At 35.9% G+C, this 17,154-nt stretch overlaps 1 protein-coding gene across 1 annotated transcript; it reads left to right on the forward strand.

Annotated features, from left to right (window-relative positions):
- Positions 1–5,672: 5,672 nt before the first annotated feature.
- LOC132601943 (serine/threonine-protein phosphatase 7 long form homolog) lies at positions 5,673–7,769 on the forward strand. Its single transcript, XM_060314990.1, has 4 exons — positions 5,673–6,023; positions 6,066–6,476; positions 6,953–7,126; positions 7,695–7,769. The coding sequence occupies exons 1-4, from the start codon at positions 5,673–5,675 to the stop codon at positions 7,767–7,769; spliced, it is 1,011 nt and encodes a 336-aa protein (XP_060170973.1).
- The last annotated feature ends 9,385 nt before the right edge of the window (positions 7,770–17,154 follow it).

Consider the following 17,154-nt stretch of genomic DNA (forward strand, 5'->3'; position numbering starts at 1 on the left):
ATCTATAACAATATTTCATTATATCGGCTAATTTTCTTTTTTGAACGGATTTTCATATTATGTTACACTATATATATATTCTCTATAATAACATTTCATCATAGCAGTAAAAAAATATCTAGACAAACGGTTGACTGTATAATCCTTGTGTAATTTAAATATTTAATTCGTTTGAATCGTTTTCATTCTGGAAATTGAATGGGCCTTCATCTCCATTAATCAATGGAGAAAACATGATCTTCCCCGCTTTCACTTTCATGCAGTACATTCAACCCTGTTTATGACAGCAAATTTTATTATACTTTTATAGGACAATGTGAAAGGACCTCTTGAAGCTCCCATATATTCCAAATTAATTTGTATTTGAATTATAATGCTTCATTGTGCTCGTGATAATGAGTGATTAACTCACAGCAGAAGCTAAGACAAGCACATAGCAAGGTTTTCCTCTTTTATTAGTACAACTTTTTAATTCTCCTTAATTTTGATTTATTATGCTTAACCTTTAATAGCAATTTAATTAACTTACTACCATATTAGCTATCTTATTGTGTAATACAAATAGAGTTTATGTTTTATATATGTACTAATTACTAATAGTGTAAAACAGTGACGAACAAGGATTTTTACTAAGGGTCAAAGTTAAAAAAATAAAGAAGTAAACACATAAAGAAATCAAGGAAATTCAACAAATAGTGCTATATATATACATAATTTTTTTTACCTATTTATCTACATAGTGTAATTTTTCAGAGAGGCATCCCTTAGCTTGGATAAAAGTGGTTCAGCCACTGGTGTAAAGAATTTTACGCTATATATAAGGTTAAGTTGACTTATAAAAACATGTAATTTTTCATATCAAGCCTGACATGATAACCTAAAAAATGTATATATGAACGTGATTATATATTTCTATCAGAGTTTTATCTTTTAGGAAATAGGGAAGTCTCAAACTGGTAAATTAATTTTTACTCCACAAGATTTGACTGCAAACATTTGTTTTGGGTTTTTTTTTTTTTTTTTTTGTTCAGTTGGGTTTGGTTGTTAGATTGTAACTATTTGCTTGGAAGTGTGTTCATTTGTCAAGGAAAAAAATTTGCAAAAAAAAATATCAACTTGACTAGCCGTGGAAATTAGGAATTACTAGTACCTACGTAACAATAGCACGATGGATTTTTTTTTTGTTGAATTTAAGTTATATATACACGGAAATTATAATCTCCGCCTGTGTGAGTTTGTTCCCATTGGCAGTTCTAAAGGAGGGTTGCGGTAGATTGGTAGTCAGCGTAAATCATAACAGAGATATCATTAGGACGTGGCCACCTAGTGAAGTGTGTTGAACTTAAATGGAATAACGCAAATATATATAGTCGACTTCAATTTATTTGAAACTGAGACTTAATTGTTATGTGTTTGTTATTGACTGAATATATATATATATATATATATATATATATATATATATATATATATATATATATATATATATATATATAATTTTTTGTATCACTACGATTTAACCACTATTTTTCTAGTTACTGTAGCAAGTTTGCAATGAAAATTTACGTTTTATTGCAAAGAGTAGTATTATAAAAAGTCTAAACACTATCAGTGCAAAGAATTTAAATTCTATGTTTTATTTAATTTAATACTACTATTTACTAGGTTATATGAATTGAGTTGGGTGTCATCAAATCAACAGTTACCTCATCAACTTTGGAAATATTTTCCAAAGTCAAAAAGTAAGACCCCTTTATTCATGCATAAATTACAAAACAATACAATACTGATAGGTCTTCCTCTTAATTTTTTATGTGGACAATGTGACTTGTAGTCCTTTCTAAAACCTTAGGTATCATATGCAATAGACATATATAATGGTAATGTGCTAAGGACAAGAAAATAACTGTTCTAAAGTTTGAAAATAAGAAATGCTTTTGAAGATTAAGAGGCAAGACAAACGGTGTCCCATTCTTTTCACACCACAAATGCCTTATCAAACGATACGTACATTAATTTAGTTCCCTCTATTTTAAGAAAACATGGAAAATATATTCTGATCCTAATGAAAAAGAAGATAAAATTCAAGTGGCGTAGTCAAGTGTACAACTATTTCAAAGGATATATTCTCATTGACCATAGCCTTTAAAACCAATGGTTTTTGAGTACTGTTCTAAAATTATCTCAACTTTGTGCCTGAAAGTTTTTTGTCCAGAAATATTTGGGAATGTGACGGCCCAATTCAACGACACGTATTATTTGCCTAACAAGACTGTATAAATTTTATTTGTTCCTTGGGCCATACGATTTTTTATCGGCTCAAAAGCATGTACACCATACGTATTTGTGCTCTGTGTCTTACGTAACATTTCAACTTAATTTTTTGATGTATATTTGCTTAAGTTATCATATATGTCCCTTCTTCGGAAGTTTGCTACCTTAGAAGCATGTTAGTCCTAATTCTCTTTGACCCATCGTAAACAATCCGTCCTCTGTTATGGGCGTCATAAACACCACTCTTTAGAAATTCAGTGTGACCACTAAGGTTTGCCCACCATCGTACTACGAGAGTCTGGCTATGATACCATTATTTGTGACTGCCCATTAATGTTATGACACGTATTGTCCGCTTTGGCCCAACAAACCATATAGAATTGTCCCTAGGACCACCAACATCGAGTTCAAAAATATGTATATCGCGTGAACTTGTGTCTTATATAATACTTTATAATAGCCTTCATTAATGTATATGTTGGATTTGTGCACCCTAATATTTCGGAAGCTTGTCAACCTAGAAACCTGTCAGGCTCTAGCCCACCCTTCTTCACGGGCATCTCAGAGAACTCATGACATATTTAGATAATACATATATTCCTAGATTTTGGAATATATATAGTAACTCATAGTTTAAGTAAATTTTTCATGTCTCCCTTATATTTACATACTTTTTCTTATAGTTTTTAGTGCTAATATAATAGAGATTTTCATACCAAAGAAAATATAGATCGACGTATATGTAAATCCATTTTTATTGTCATTTTACTTTGCATAATGCTAGCCTAAGATGAATCTTAATTGAAGAAATACGGTCAGCGAGAAAGTCACAATCTTTTATGTTGGATCACAATTTGAACATCTTAACACGTTAATTTTTTTTCCTGAATCACAATTTGAACATCCTAATACGTCATAATCTTTTATCCTGAATTACAGTTTGAATACCTTAACGAGTCAAAATTTCTCGTCCTGAATCACAATTAAGACATCTTAAATCTTTCAACTTCTAAATAATTACTCAATTCTACACCATGGAAAATTAGAGTTTAATCAATATTCCATTTACTTCAAAATGCCTATATAGAGACAATACAAGAGTGATCCTTAAAATTAGAGCCACAACAAGGAAAGACTATAGAAGAGGGCAAGGGTAACCAAGGTTGCCTGAAAAGGATGTTACATATACAAAATCTTTTATAAATAGAAATCTTTAATTAAATAGATCTTTTCAAAGAGTTATTGTCTGAATTGTTTGACCATATACAGAAGTATGTGAAACACATTAGTGACATGTGTTGTAACGTCCACATGCATGAAAATGAAAGGCAATATAGGAACTTTGGAGCTTCATTTATAATTCAAGGAAATCACTTTCATGCCATGGGAAGAAATATTTTATGAATTAATGAGTATTTACAAATACCAGGACTGATGAAATTTGAGAATTTATTAAGATTCTGGTCAGGTAATTGCTGCCAGAAAAGTTTCCCCTGTCCCATACAATCTCTCTTTGTAGGATTCATAGAGTCGAGTTTATCCTTAAGGTTCGATATATGAATTAATTAAGGGGGTGTTATATGTGACATAGAGTTTTCTAAATAATATAAAAATGAGGAAAATATTTTGAAATGGTGATTAAAAGTTCGATATACTTAAGATTCATGTAAATATATATCGGAATCCAGAGCCAAAATGACATGTTTTTGGACCTAATACCCCAAAATAGGATGCTTTTTTTTTAATACCAAAATGGGTATTTCGTTGGTTATCCAACGAAAAACCCACGATCAACACTATTTCGTCAGGAATTGTTGTATTTCGCTACACTTGTAGCGAAATGTAACAAATATATATATATTTTTTTTGCATTTCGTTCATATAAAAACGAAATAGGATTTTTTTTTTGTATTTCGTTGGTATATGAACGAAATAGGATAATTTTTTTTTTGTATTTTGTTTATAAAAAAACGAAATATGATTTTTTTTTTATTTCGTTTATATAAAAACGAAATAGGAAAATATTTTTTTTTTTGTATTTCGTTGGTATATGAACGAAATAGGATAATTTTTTTTTTGCATTTCGTTTATATTCCAATGAAATAGGAAATTATAATTTTTTTTAATTTCGTTTATATAAAAACGAAATACGATTTTTTTTTTTTTTTTTTTTTGCATTTCGTTTATATTCCAACGAAATAGGATTTTTTTTATTTCGTTCATACCCTTTTTCTGCTCTCCACTTTTACCGTAAATTATTTTACCTTATCGTCTCCATTCTCCATTTTCCCTTCTCCATTCTCCATTCTCCCTTCTCCATTCTCTGTTCTTCCTCCTCCATTCTTCCTCTTCTTCCGTTCTTCATTCTTTTCTTCTTTTTTTACTAATCCTATCACAAGGATTCCTCAAATTTTTCTCCATAATCTTCTTCAAATTGAGATAATTTATTAATTTTATAAGTTTTTACATATATTTTTTGATTTAGTCATTATAAATTAGTTCACATTTATTTTTTTGATTTATTTATATCTTATACTTAGTGTAGTAGACTATAATAAAGCAAACAAAAGTTACAAGTTTAATTAATCAATAGTTGGTAATTTCAGTTGTTGCTTCAATTAAAAAAAGCTTTAAAAAATATTAGTAGAGTTTATTGGTCAACGAACTACAATTAAAATACTAAAAAGATCGTCGAAGCTACTGATTAAAAAGGTCTAAATTTATATTATAAAATGTTCTTTTAGTTAGTCATTTTCATAGAACAACAGTTAAAAAAAAGATGAAGAAATTGTGAGGAAAGTAAGATTGTTAAATATAACATAAAGATATTTGTATCATTTGTTGGGTCATTTTCTATGTTCAAATTGTGACTAGTCGTTAGAGATTATTTTCTGTTGATAAGCATGAAGAATTTTTACTTTTCAAATTAAAAGTATAAGATCAAGAAATTGTGAGGAAGTTGGACTTGTTTTTGAAGCTAATAGACAAAAATAGCATGTCCTTTTTTTTTTCTTAATACCAAAATGGGTATTTCGTTGGATAACTAACGAAATACTGTTCCGATCCGGTAAAAAAAAAAATTAACTGTCCTTGCATCCCCTCTCCAATCATATGGTTTGTTTTAAATAGAAAAGAAGTAGTTATATGTAAGATGAATACTATTATGGCAATTAATTATGAGCTTAACCAAAAGTTTAATTACATTTCGTTGACCACATGGGAACTGCAATTATTTTTTGACAGTTGTACTCTTATTAATTTTTTTTCCTTTTCTCACGTGATAATATATCTTATAGTTTGACCTTTGTTGACTTTCCTATTGAATATATAGTAAACAATTGTGTAATGTGTTGTCAATTATTCTAACAGCAGTGGCTTGGTGTTGCAATGTTATAGATATGGATCGCCCCAAAGTCACTGTACATCCAGGTCCAGAAAACTATGATTTATTAATACTCCAGCAACAACATCGATTCCAGGCTGTGTGGGATGAAAAATTGACCGGACAGAACGCGTGTTTAACTATACGTCGTGCGAATCATGAATTCTGGAATCAAGTGAGGCAATACCCTTTACATAATCGCATCCTTAATTACTTTGAGAGGTGTGGATTTGGGGGAGTTTTAGCAGTAGGTAATGTGCAGTATGATGAAGGAATAATCACTGCACTTATTGAGAGATGGCGTCCAGAGACGCATACATTTCATATGTTGACTGGCGAATGTGTCATCACACTGCATGATGTCGAGGTGTTATATGGCATTCCTTTGGATGGTCACCCATTGGTGTAGAGAAATGTTAAAAAAATAACTAAATCAACGTGGCGGGAATTGACGTACGACCTTACTGGTTGGTTGCCCGGAGAAGAAGCAATTATAGGTAATAGCTTGTTGGTAATAACACAATTATCTAATCATTTGGAAACCTTGATTGTCAAGAATGATATTATTGATGAACACACTGATGAGACTGAGGTACAAAAGAGGGTCAGGTTGTACCTGCTTTGGTTGATTGGTGGCACTATATTCCCTGATAATACTGGTTCAAAGCTTAGTTTACACTTTTTGCTTGACATAATAGACCTTGATGCAATCGGCGGGAAAGCTTGGGGAGCAACAACATTATCATACTTGTACAATTGTCTATGCTGTGCTTCGATGGCTAATAACGGTGATATTTGTGGATTTATTGCTTTGTTACAGGTACGTGAATTTCAATATTATATTGCTCTACTTTAGTAGAAATAAGAGATCAAGCAGCATTCTTATAACCACCATTACCCAAATTTTGAAAAATGAAATTAGGAACCGAAAGTTGAGCTTTATTATAAACACTAAATGCACCACTATATATAATGCAATCTGGATTATTATTATTTGTTTATATATCTAAATGTCAGCTAACCATATTTCCTTGAGTTATGACGCTAACAATTTAAAAGTATTGCTTGATACACGTAATAGTCAACTTCTTTGCTATGTTTTAAATAATATTTTAGATTTCCTAGTGTTATAATTTGTATAATAAATCATTAAAAATTATAATATTGTTGAATGGCTTGCACGACAATATTAGCGCATTATCGGAACCCAACCATAACAACACAATTTTCATGTGTATTTTCGGGTTATTTTATTTAATTCAAAAAATATTTACATAATTAAATTTACTTATACAGGTTTGGGCTTGGGAGCGAATAATCCCGATGCAGCCATTACTTCGTCCTCCAAGAGTAAACGAACGAGATATTGTATTTGCGCAGAAGTGGACTCGTCGTGGAGTTCGTGAAAGCGAGACACGAGTTGTGCTAGTCGTTTGTAGGGATGTTTTAGACAACCTAACTGATGATCAGGTATTTTTCCTTTTAAATTTTTTTGATAAGAAATGTGAAAAATATAACAACAATAAAGTTTTTATAGATTTGTTCATTTTTTGCTAACTCGTACAGTGATAATGGGTTGATTTTGTTTTAATTTGTTATAGCTAATTTGCTACAACTTGCTACTGGTAGTGATATTTTTTATTAGCTTTTCTTCTTTTAGCATAATTAGTATTTTGTCTAGGTTTTTTTTAATGGCTAGAAGGTTACTAAACTATTTTATTTTGTTTTTATTTCCATCAAAATCCATTATGGAATTTTCAAGTTAGCCTGTTCTTGTTATGCTTTGGAACTGAATAAAAAAGAAAGTGATCCTAGCAAGGATTAGGTCATGATACGCTTTCTACTATTGAGTATTTTTTATTCTTCATTTGCACGGTTTGGAAATGATGAAATTTTGTGTATTTAGAAGGAAGGAAATTGCTTGAATGTTCTAATCTTTACTTAATTGAAAATGCATAATGGATGTTTGTTGTAATGAGAAAATGTATAATTTGTATTATAAATTATAAATGATTGTATAATATTTTTGCTATCATAGTTTGTGTGGGATCCTTATACAGAGGCCATCAATGATGGACTTCCGGAGTGGTGCCGACGTGGTCAAGACATTTAGATGGTGCAGTTGCCACTCATTTGTGGGATCTACCGAGAGTGGCACATGCCGGGTCGGGTCAACCGACAATTTGGTAGGGAGCAGTCTGTTCCGGGACCACTCCCCCCACATAAACCATTTCATTTTTCACTAGACAAGCGATTTAGGATAAGTCAGGAGATGGGGGAAAAATTTGAGCAAGCTGAATATTTGTGGGAACGTCGTCGGGAACTAATAGTTGAAGCTCCACATGCTACTGTAGCTCCCGGACCGGATTCTGAATATTTTAAATGGTACCGGAGGTACTCCCGCACTTTGATAGGAAATCCAGAACGTACCATGGATAGGGGATACCAACACCTCGCAGGGAGGCACGAAGCACTGGTACGTAACTTTTGGTGTATGTCAAGTTAAATAGACAGTTAATGATGTACTAAATCATCATATGAAGGATTTGGAACCGATTTACATACAAATACATGTGTATCATATGTATTAAATATTATAGTAATATTAATAACTATGCGTATATGATACATATTAATTTTTTTTTGCCAATCAATGGCTTTCTTACGTCACTGTTTGTTATATATTTTTTTGTAGGCGCGTGGAATTCATGGAGTTAGACATTTGGCTTATAGTGTTCAGGAAGATCCGTCAGAGTGGCCTTCAGATTCTCAGGGTATGAATGCATTGATGCAAAGATTTATTAACATGTCGACTGAGTCTCTGAATGCTGCTGCAATGGGGATGAAGGAATCCGTGTAAAAAAAAAGGGATTTGACTTGTCCATGCCAAAAAAATGGATTTGACTTGTCCATGTATTTCGCAAAGTATGCAACGAAATATAAAAGCTTGGAAAAGATAAGTGCAACAATGCTTCTGACAAGATTCTTAAAAAAAATTGAAAGTTATTGACTAGCTTCTGACTTGTCCATGTAAAAAGTCTAAGAACCCGCTGACAAGATTCTAAAAAAAAATTGAAAGCTATTGACTAGCTTCTGACAATTTTTTATCTTTGCATTTCGCAAGGTCAGCAACAAAATATAAAAGCTTAGATTTTGAAACCTATTGATTAATTTCTTTTTTAGCTTCTGACAAGATTCTAAAAAAAAATTGAAAGCTATTGACAAGCCAATTTTTTAGCTTCTGACTTGTCCATGTAAAAAGTCTAAGAACCCGCTGACAAGATTCTAAAAAAAAAATGAAAGCTATTGACAAGCCAATTTTTTAGTTTCTGACTTGTCCATATAAAAAGACAAGCCATCCTTTTCCAAAACAAAAAAACAATTGAAACCTATTGACTAGCTTATTTTTTAGCTTCTGACTTGTCCATATAAAAAGAAAAGGAATCCGTCTCCAAGTGAAAAAATAATTGAAAGCTATTGACAAGCCAATTTTTTAGCTTCTGACTTGTCCATGTAAAAAGTCTAAGAACCCGCTGACAAGATTCTAAAAAAAAATTGAAAGCTATTGACAAGCCAATTTTTTAGCTTCTGACTTGTCCATATAAGAAGACAAGCCATCCGTTTCCAAAACAAAAAAACAATTGAAACCTATTGACTAGCTTATTTTTTAGCTTCTGACTTGTCCATGTAAAAAGAAAAGGAATCCGTCTCCAAGTGAAAAAAAATTGAAAGCTATTGACTAGCTTCTTTTCTGACTTGTCCATGTAAAAAGTTTAAGAACCCGCTGACAAGATTCTAAAAAAAAAATTGAAAGCTATTGACAAGCCAATTTTTTAGCTTCTGACTTGTCCATATAAAAAGACAAGTCATCCGTTTCCAAAACAAAAAAACAATTGAAACTTATTGACTAGCTTATTTTTAGCTTCTGAGTTGTCCATGTAAAAAGAAAAGGAATCCGTCTCCAAGTGAAAAAAAATTGAAAGCTATTGACTAGCTTCGTTTTTAGCTTATGACTTGTCCATGTAAAAAGAAAAGGAATCCGTTTCCTAGTAAAAAAAAATGAAAGCTACTGACAAGATTCTTAAAAAAAAAAAAATTGGATTTGACTTGTCCATGTAAAAAGAAAAGGAATTCATTTCCAAGTTAAAAAAAATAAATTGAAAGCTATTGACAATCTTCTCACAATTTTTTAGCTTTGCATTTCACAAGGTCAGCAACAAAATATAAAAAGCTTAGATTTGACAAGTCCATGACGAAAAGCTATTCATAAACTTGGATTACTCCAATTTTTTATTTTACATTTCGGTGCATATGCAACGAAATGCAACAAAATTTACATTATAAAGAACTCTAACCAGTCATTGTTATCTTCGGGTGAGCGTTTACAAGCAAGAGCCAATTTTTTTTATTTTGCATTTCGCAAATTATTCAAAATCTTCGACTGAGCATTTACAATCCATTTACTATCCAAAAAATGTCGAAGAATAAAGAGAACACTCCTGGAAGCTCTTCCTCACCTTTTGCTTAGGCATTCCCGGAAAACAGAAATGATAGCTCAAGTTCAGAGTCACCCAACAGCGACTGGGGAACATGGGATCCATATGATTTTGAGATGGACATGTACAACTCGCACAAGCTTGACGAACGAGAGGATGATTTTCGGATGCTGAAAAAATTAGATCCATGTGAGTACTACTGCGGATTACGCCTTGAATGGGAGCATAGGTACCATGAGTCAAATATGCTCATGAATGAGCTTGAGCAACTGGGGGCACCCAAGCCACATCGATTCTCTGTGTGGATGGAACACATGGATATGGTAGAATATGAGGTAGCTGTGAAACAAATTTGAAAGGAGAATAATAGGATGTTGGTGAGACGTTGTAGGTACTATATCCTTAAGCTCGCTGAAGAACAAGCTGCAGCAACAAATCGCACGCTAACAGAACATGAAAGAGCAAGTGTTTTAGCACACGAACTTTATAAATTGGATGATGACAGGCCTAACGAACGCCCTTAGACCAACTATGTGTTATGTGTTTTAATTTTCAATTATAGTGTAATTTTATGTTCATTCAATAAGTGTTATGTAAGTTCTATCCAACAATAACTGTTAAATTAAAGACAAAATTAAACTCTACAATACGAACCGTTTATACTTTAAAGTAAGGACGACAACATATTATTGAAGATTACATAAGATAACAAAGATTACATAAGATAACAACAACATAGAACTCATGAATAAACTTAACAGTAAACAAGCAACAACAACTACTGAGTACGATTGGGGCAACGATTTTTGTTATAACCGGTTTGCCTGCAAGTTCCACACCTCCTAGCCATGCGAGCAGGAGCAATATCCATTTCATTCCTCCTTCTAGTTGTTCTCTGGGCTCCAGAAGTTCGCTCGTATGCAGTGTTTGCAATTAAACAGAAGGGACTTGCAAGCCAATATGCCTCATCACCCAAGGGAGAAAACTTTCCATTGTATGGTTGCTTGTAATACCTACAACTGTAGTACTTGCTAACATAGTCCTTAGGCTGAATTTTACGGATCCAACAGAATTTAATTGCATGGGAACATGGCATGTGGTAGTTTTTCCACTTCCCACACGAACATTTTTTTTCCATTGGCAGAGACTTTATGGACATTTCCACCCTTACCTTCGTGTGCAAATGTCAGAATCTCGAAGACCCCAGTCACAATTGTTGACACCCAATTTTGTCCCTCCTTTATTCCAATTTATTTACCGGAGCTTCTAAATTTACTGACAAGCTAAACACTTTATTAATTTTCACGATTTTACTATCAACGTTACGAGCATTGCTTTATCACAACTTTCAAAATGGTTCGTCGTCGTGTGATTTTAGGATTTGTACTCGTTAAACTAATTTTACTTTATTAAATCCTTTACTTTCTACATACTAATTATTATTCATCCTCGCATAATATATATTGTACTAGTTGTTAAATTAGAAGCCCAAACAAATAGTTAAGTAGAGGAGCAAAAAGGCCAATTCGGATTCCACTCAGCCCATAAACCTTTTTTTAAAAAACCAGCCAAATTCTAGCCCACAACGTCTATCCCAATTCCATTTTTTACCCGACCCGATCCGGCCCAACCACCTTATTTATACCCTAATCTTCTTTCTCCTCTCTTTCTCCTTAGCCTCCCTTCACCTCACTCTCTTTCTCTTCCTTCTCTCTCTCGCTCAACTCCTCTCTCCTCACGTTCCCCCCCCCCCCCCACTTCGCCTCTGCCATCCTCCCTGCCATCTCCACGCCTGTTCCCCATGCCTCTCCACTCACCCACTCTTATTCCACTTCTCTCTCTCTCTCCCACGCTCCTCTCTTTACTCTAATACAAACGAAACCCTATAAATGTGATCCGAGTTGAATCGTTTTAGGGTGGATGGGATGAGAAAGAAACCCTAATCAACAAGGATCTGGAACCACAAAATCCCCTATAAAACACAAGTTTTAATCATAAAAGATAGCCTTACTCGAAAAAAAAAAAAAGAACAACCAACAATTACTCTATCTTTTGGTTGGAAACTTTTGTTACTTTAATCGGGTTCTTCGAGTTCGAGCATAAATCCGAGACGTCGACACCCCAATTCACTGCACCAACAAAAGGTCAGTGCTATCTTTTTTTTTTTCTCTTTCTCTTGTCATTTTGTTCAGATCTTGAAATGTATTAATGGTTCTGTGTTAAGTTCAGTTTGTGGTGCTGTGAAATATGTTTATGTACTAGCATAATTTAAATGGTTGTGTCTGTTTAGTAGTTAAGTATGTGTCAATATGTTGGGTTAATTTGGTTTATTTTAACCGCGTGGATTATTCTGAGATTATCATTATATATTCTATGCGTTATAGTGTATTATGTTAAGCGTCGCCATTTCTTAGTTTAGCCTGTTGAGTTTAAATATATCTCTAAGCATTATGTAATCGGTCTGTGTTAAACATGTATTCTAGATTAGTTGGTTATTCTATAACAGAGTTAAGATATGGATGATTTCTAATCTGTTTGTGAAGGATATGCTGATTTGGTGTATCTTATTATTTGCTTGAATACTGGTCCTGATATACTCATTGCTTGCTCTGATGTTTAAGACTGTTGAAATGAGAATGTGGGAAAACTCCTAATTTTAGAACCCCATTTCCAGATCCTTCAAGTCCAAAAAACATTCTCTTTAATCGCTATTTTGCTGTTTTATTTGAATCTTTCCAGCCTTTTTTTTAAGTCAAGTGATTGTAATATGTTCATTTGTCGCTTTCCCTTTACCCTACTGTTCAAGTAAATAAAAGGATAGTTTGTGTGATCTCTTAAAGTCATTAGCTGTTTCTCTTTTTTGAAATTTGAGATTGGTTAGTTTAGAATAGAGTATGATCCTTTCTTTCTACTCACATGTGCTCAATGATGAATTGTGCTTAAGCCTGCTAATCTGTTTATAATTCGTGCAATTAGTCTTAAGTTTCGATCCCGTTCGAAATAAAAGGATTGGTTTTTCTTTTAACTCATTTGTATGAATATGGAAAGATGGCTGTCTGGTCCTGTTTTGGCCCTAGTTGAATCTGGTTTACTTAATCATTCACAAGACCATGCTAGTGTATAAATGTTGAACTTGTATATGGTGTTCTCCTTTTCGAAGCTAGATTTCCCCTGTACCTGTACATGTTTCTTCCTCAGAAAATACTTGCATGTCGTCTTAAATGCATTGTATGAACCTGCAAAGGGACTGTTTCCTCTTAAATTATCAAGACCAAATCACTTGGCTTACATATCCATTCGCTAAGAGAATCTGAAAGATTGTTCCCTTTCTGTCCGTATACATTTCAGTGGACTATACCAAATGCTCATATCATGTATTTGAAAACCCTGAAATCTTTCCTTAGCATTTGACATATTGCATATCATCTGGAAGAGGAAAGTGTGTCCTATCTGTTATAAAGTGGTCTGGTAATACTGGAAATTAGTTCTATAAGCATGTTTGTTGGTCCTCTCTCTAACTTTCTCTCTCCTCTCTCTCCTCTTCCCTTCACCATTCAGATCTAAGATTTAGATCAGATTAGATCTGATATCTGATATTTCAGATCCTTTTCCGGCCACTATCACATTCAGGTAATACCGGCGACCAGGTAACGCCGGCGACTTTTCCGGCTACATTTACTTTGCTTTCGCTTTTTCCTTTTTCTTCTGCTCTTCTTCTTCTCTTCTATTTTTTTCCCTTTTTATCTGCCGGATAGCCGTTGCTCAGTCGCCGGCGAATTTTTCCGGCAGCTTTTCCGGTTTTTTTCGCTGTGAACAGTACCCCGACGTGAACAGTACTCCGCGTGAACAGTAGTACCCCGACGTGAACAGTACCCCCGACGGCGATCAGGTTCATTTCGACTGGAGTTGGTACCTCCGGTTCTCATATCTATGCTTTGTTCATACATTTGTAGCTACATTTGCTGACTTTAGACCTTTGACTAATTTATTAGTTCAAACGCGTTTTCGTGGCTTTGGATATTGATGGTAGACTAGGGTCATGTTCTCGTTCAGGGACGGGGACGAGGTTTAGGAAGAGTAAGTGGGTTAAAGGAGCATCTAGACTGAGAGTAGGTTCTTGGAACATTGGGACGTTAACGGGAACGTCCATAGAGCTAGTTAAGACCCTTAAGAGGAGGAAGATTAATATAGCTTGTGTCCAAGAGACCAAATGGGTAGGACCTAAAGCTAAGGAGGTAGATGGGTATAAGCTTTGGTTCTCTGGTAGATCGAAGTATAGGAATGGGGTAGGCATTTTAGTAGATAGTGATTTAAGGGATCAGGTGGTGGAGGTTAGGAGAGTCAACGATAGGATGATGTCGATTAAGGTGATCGTTGAAGGGACCACTTTGAACATTATTAGTGCTTATGCGCCGCAAGCGGGCTTACGCGAAGAGGAGAAGAGGCGCTTTTGGGAGGATTTGGACGAGTTAGTGGGAGGCATACCGCCTACTGAGAAACTTTTCGTGGGAGGGGATTTCAATGGGCACATCGGGTCTATTTCGGGAGGTTATGATGATGTGCATGGAGGCTTTGGCTTCGGGAACAGAAATGGAGGAGGAGTTTCACTTTTGGATTTCGCAAGAGCTTTTGGGTTGGTGATAGCCAATTCGAGTTTTCCAAAGAAGGAAGAGCACTTGGTAACCTTCCGTAGTTCGGCGGCTAAGACTCAGATAGATTTTTTACTTCTTAGGAAGGATGATAAAGGTTTGTGCAAAGATTGTAAGGTCATTCCGAGGGACAACCTTACAACCCGACATTAGCTCTTGGTGATGGATTTAGGGATCAAGATGACGAGGAAGAAGAGGGTCGGGGATGATCGACCTAGGATCAGATGGGGGAGTTTGACCACGGTTAGTGCCCTGGAGATGGAAGAGAAATTGAAGGATATGGGGGCCTGGGATAGTAGTGGGGATGCGACCAGTATGTGGGATAGGATGGCTAGTTGTATTAGGGTTGTAGCAAGGGAAGTGTTGGGAGTCTCGACAGGTAGTCGTGGTCGGCATCGAGGGGACTGGTGGTGGAATGGAGAAGTGCAAGGGAAGGTGGAAGCAAAGAAGATGGCGTATGCGAAGCTGATAGAAAGCAAGGATGAGGTGGAGATGTGGACGAATAGGGAACTTTATAAGATAGCGAGGAAGGAGGTGAAGTCGGCGGTTTCGACGGCAAAAACGGCAGCTTTTGAACGCCTCTATGCTGAACTAGAAGAGAAAGGTGGGGATAGAAAATTGTTCAGGCTAGCCAGGGTGCGGGAGAGAAGGGCGCGCGATGTGGATCAAGTGAAGTGCATTAAAGATGAGCATGGAAAAGTATTGGTAGAGGAGACTCTCATTAAACAGAGATGGCAGTCATATTTTCACAAACTCTTGAATGAAGAAGGGGAGAGAGACATCGTGTTGGGAGATTTGGAGCATACAGGGAGGCGTCACAATTTTGGGTATTGCAGGAGTATTAAGGTCGAGGAGGTTAAGGGTGCTGTCCGTAGGATGCGCAGGGGAAGAGCGACCGGACCTGACGAGATCCCTGGGGAATTTTGGAAGAGCGCGAGCTCGGCAGGTTTGGAGTGGCTGACTAGGTTGTTTAATGTCATCTTTAAGACGGCAACGATGCCCGAAGAATGGAGGTCGAGCGTAATGATCCCTCTATACAAAAACAAGGGGGATGTCCAGAGTTGCGAAAACTATAGAGGTTTCAAGCTACTAAGCCATACTATGAAAGTGTGGGAAAGAGTGGTGGAGATGAGGGTGAGGAGAGGCATGTCTATTTCAGAGAACCAGTTCGGATTTATGCCGGGACGCTCAACTACAGAAGCCATTCATCTTGTGAAGAGACTGGTGGAGCAGTATAGGGAGAGGAAGAAGGACTTGCATATGGTATTCATCGACCTAGAAAAGGCTTACGATAAAGTTCCAAGAGAAATCCTATGGAGATGTTTGGAGGCTAAAGGTGTACCTGTAGCATACATTAGGGTGATCAAGGACATGTATGAGGAAGCCAAAACTAGAGTAAGGACAGTAGGAGGGGACTCAGAGCACTTTCTAGTTGTGATGGGGTTGCATCAAGGATCAACTCTTAGTCCATTTTTATTTGCCTTGGTGATGGATAGATTGACGTGACAAATTCAAGGTGAGGTGCCATGGTGTATGCTTTTCGCGGACGACATAGTCCTGATCGATGAGACTCGTAGCGGAGTTAACGCTAAGCTGGAGGATTGGAGACATACCTTGGAGTCTAAAGGATTTAAGCTGAGTAGGACCAAGACAAAGTACTTAGAGTGTAAGTTCAGTGAGACACCCCAGGAGGTTGGCGTGGAAGTTAGGCTTGGTGCTCAGGCCATCCAAAAGAAAAGTTGTTTCAAGTACCTTGAGTCTATCATGCAAGGCAGCGGGGAGATTGACGATGATGTCACACATCGTATTGGGGTAGGGTGGATGAAATGGAGGCTAGCTTCAGGAGTGCTATGTGACAAGAAGGTGCCACCACAACTGAAGGGCAAGTTCTACAGAGTGGTGGTTAGACCGACTATGTTGTATGGGGCGGAGTGTTGGCCAGTTAAGATCTCTCACGTTCAAAAGATGAAAGTTGTCGAGATGAGAATGTTGAGATGGATGTGTGGGCACACTAGGAGCGACAGGATTAGAAATGAGGCTATTCGGGATAAGGTGGGAGTGGCCTCGGTGGAAGACAAGATGCGGGAAATGCGACTGAGATAGTTTGGGCATGTGAAGAGGAGAGACATAGATGCCCCAGTGCGGAGGTGTGAGAGGTTAGCCATGGATGGTTTCAGAAGAGGTAGGGGTAGGCCAAAGAAATATTGGGGAGAGGTGATTAGACAGGACATGACGCAGTTACAGCTTACCGAGGACATGACCTTAGATAGGAAGGTGTGGAGGACCCACATTAGGGTAGAAGGCTAGTATATAAGTCTCGTTATCTTTCCTTATTAGTAGGCGCATTAGCGCA

Source organism: Lycium barbarum, chromosome 7 (genome assembly GCF_019175385.1).
Source record: "Lycium barbarum isolate Lr01 chromosome 7, ASM1917538v2, whole genome shotgun sequence".
NCBI lineage: Eukaryota > Viridiplantae > Streptophyta > Magnoliopsida > Solanales > Solanaceae > Lycium > Lycium barbarum.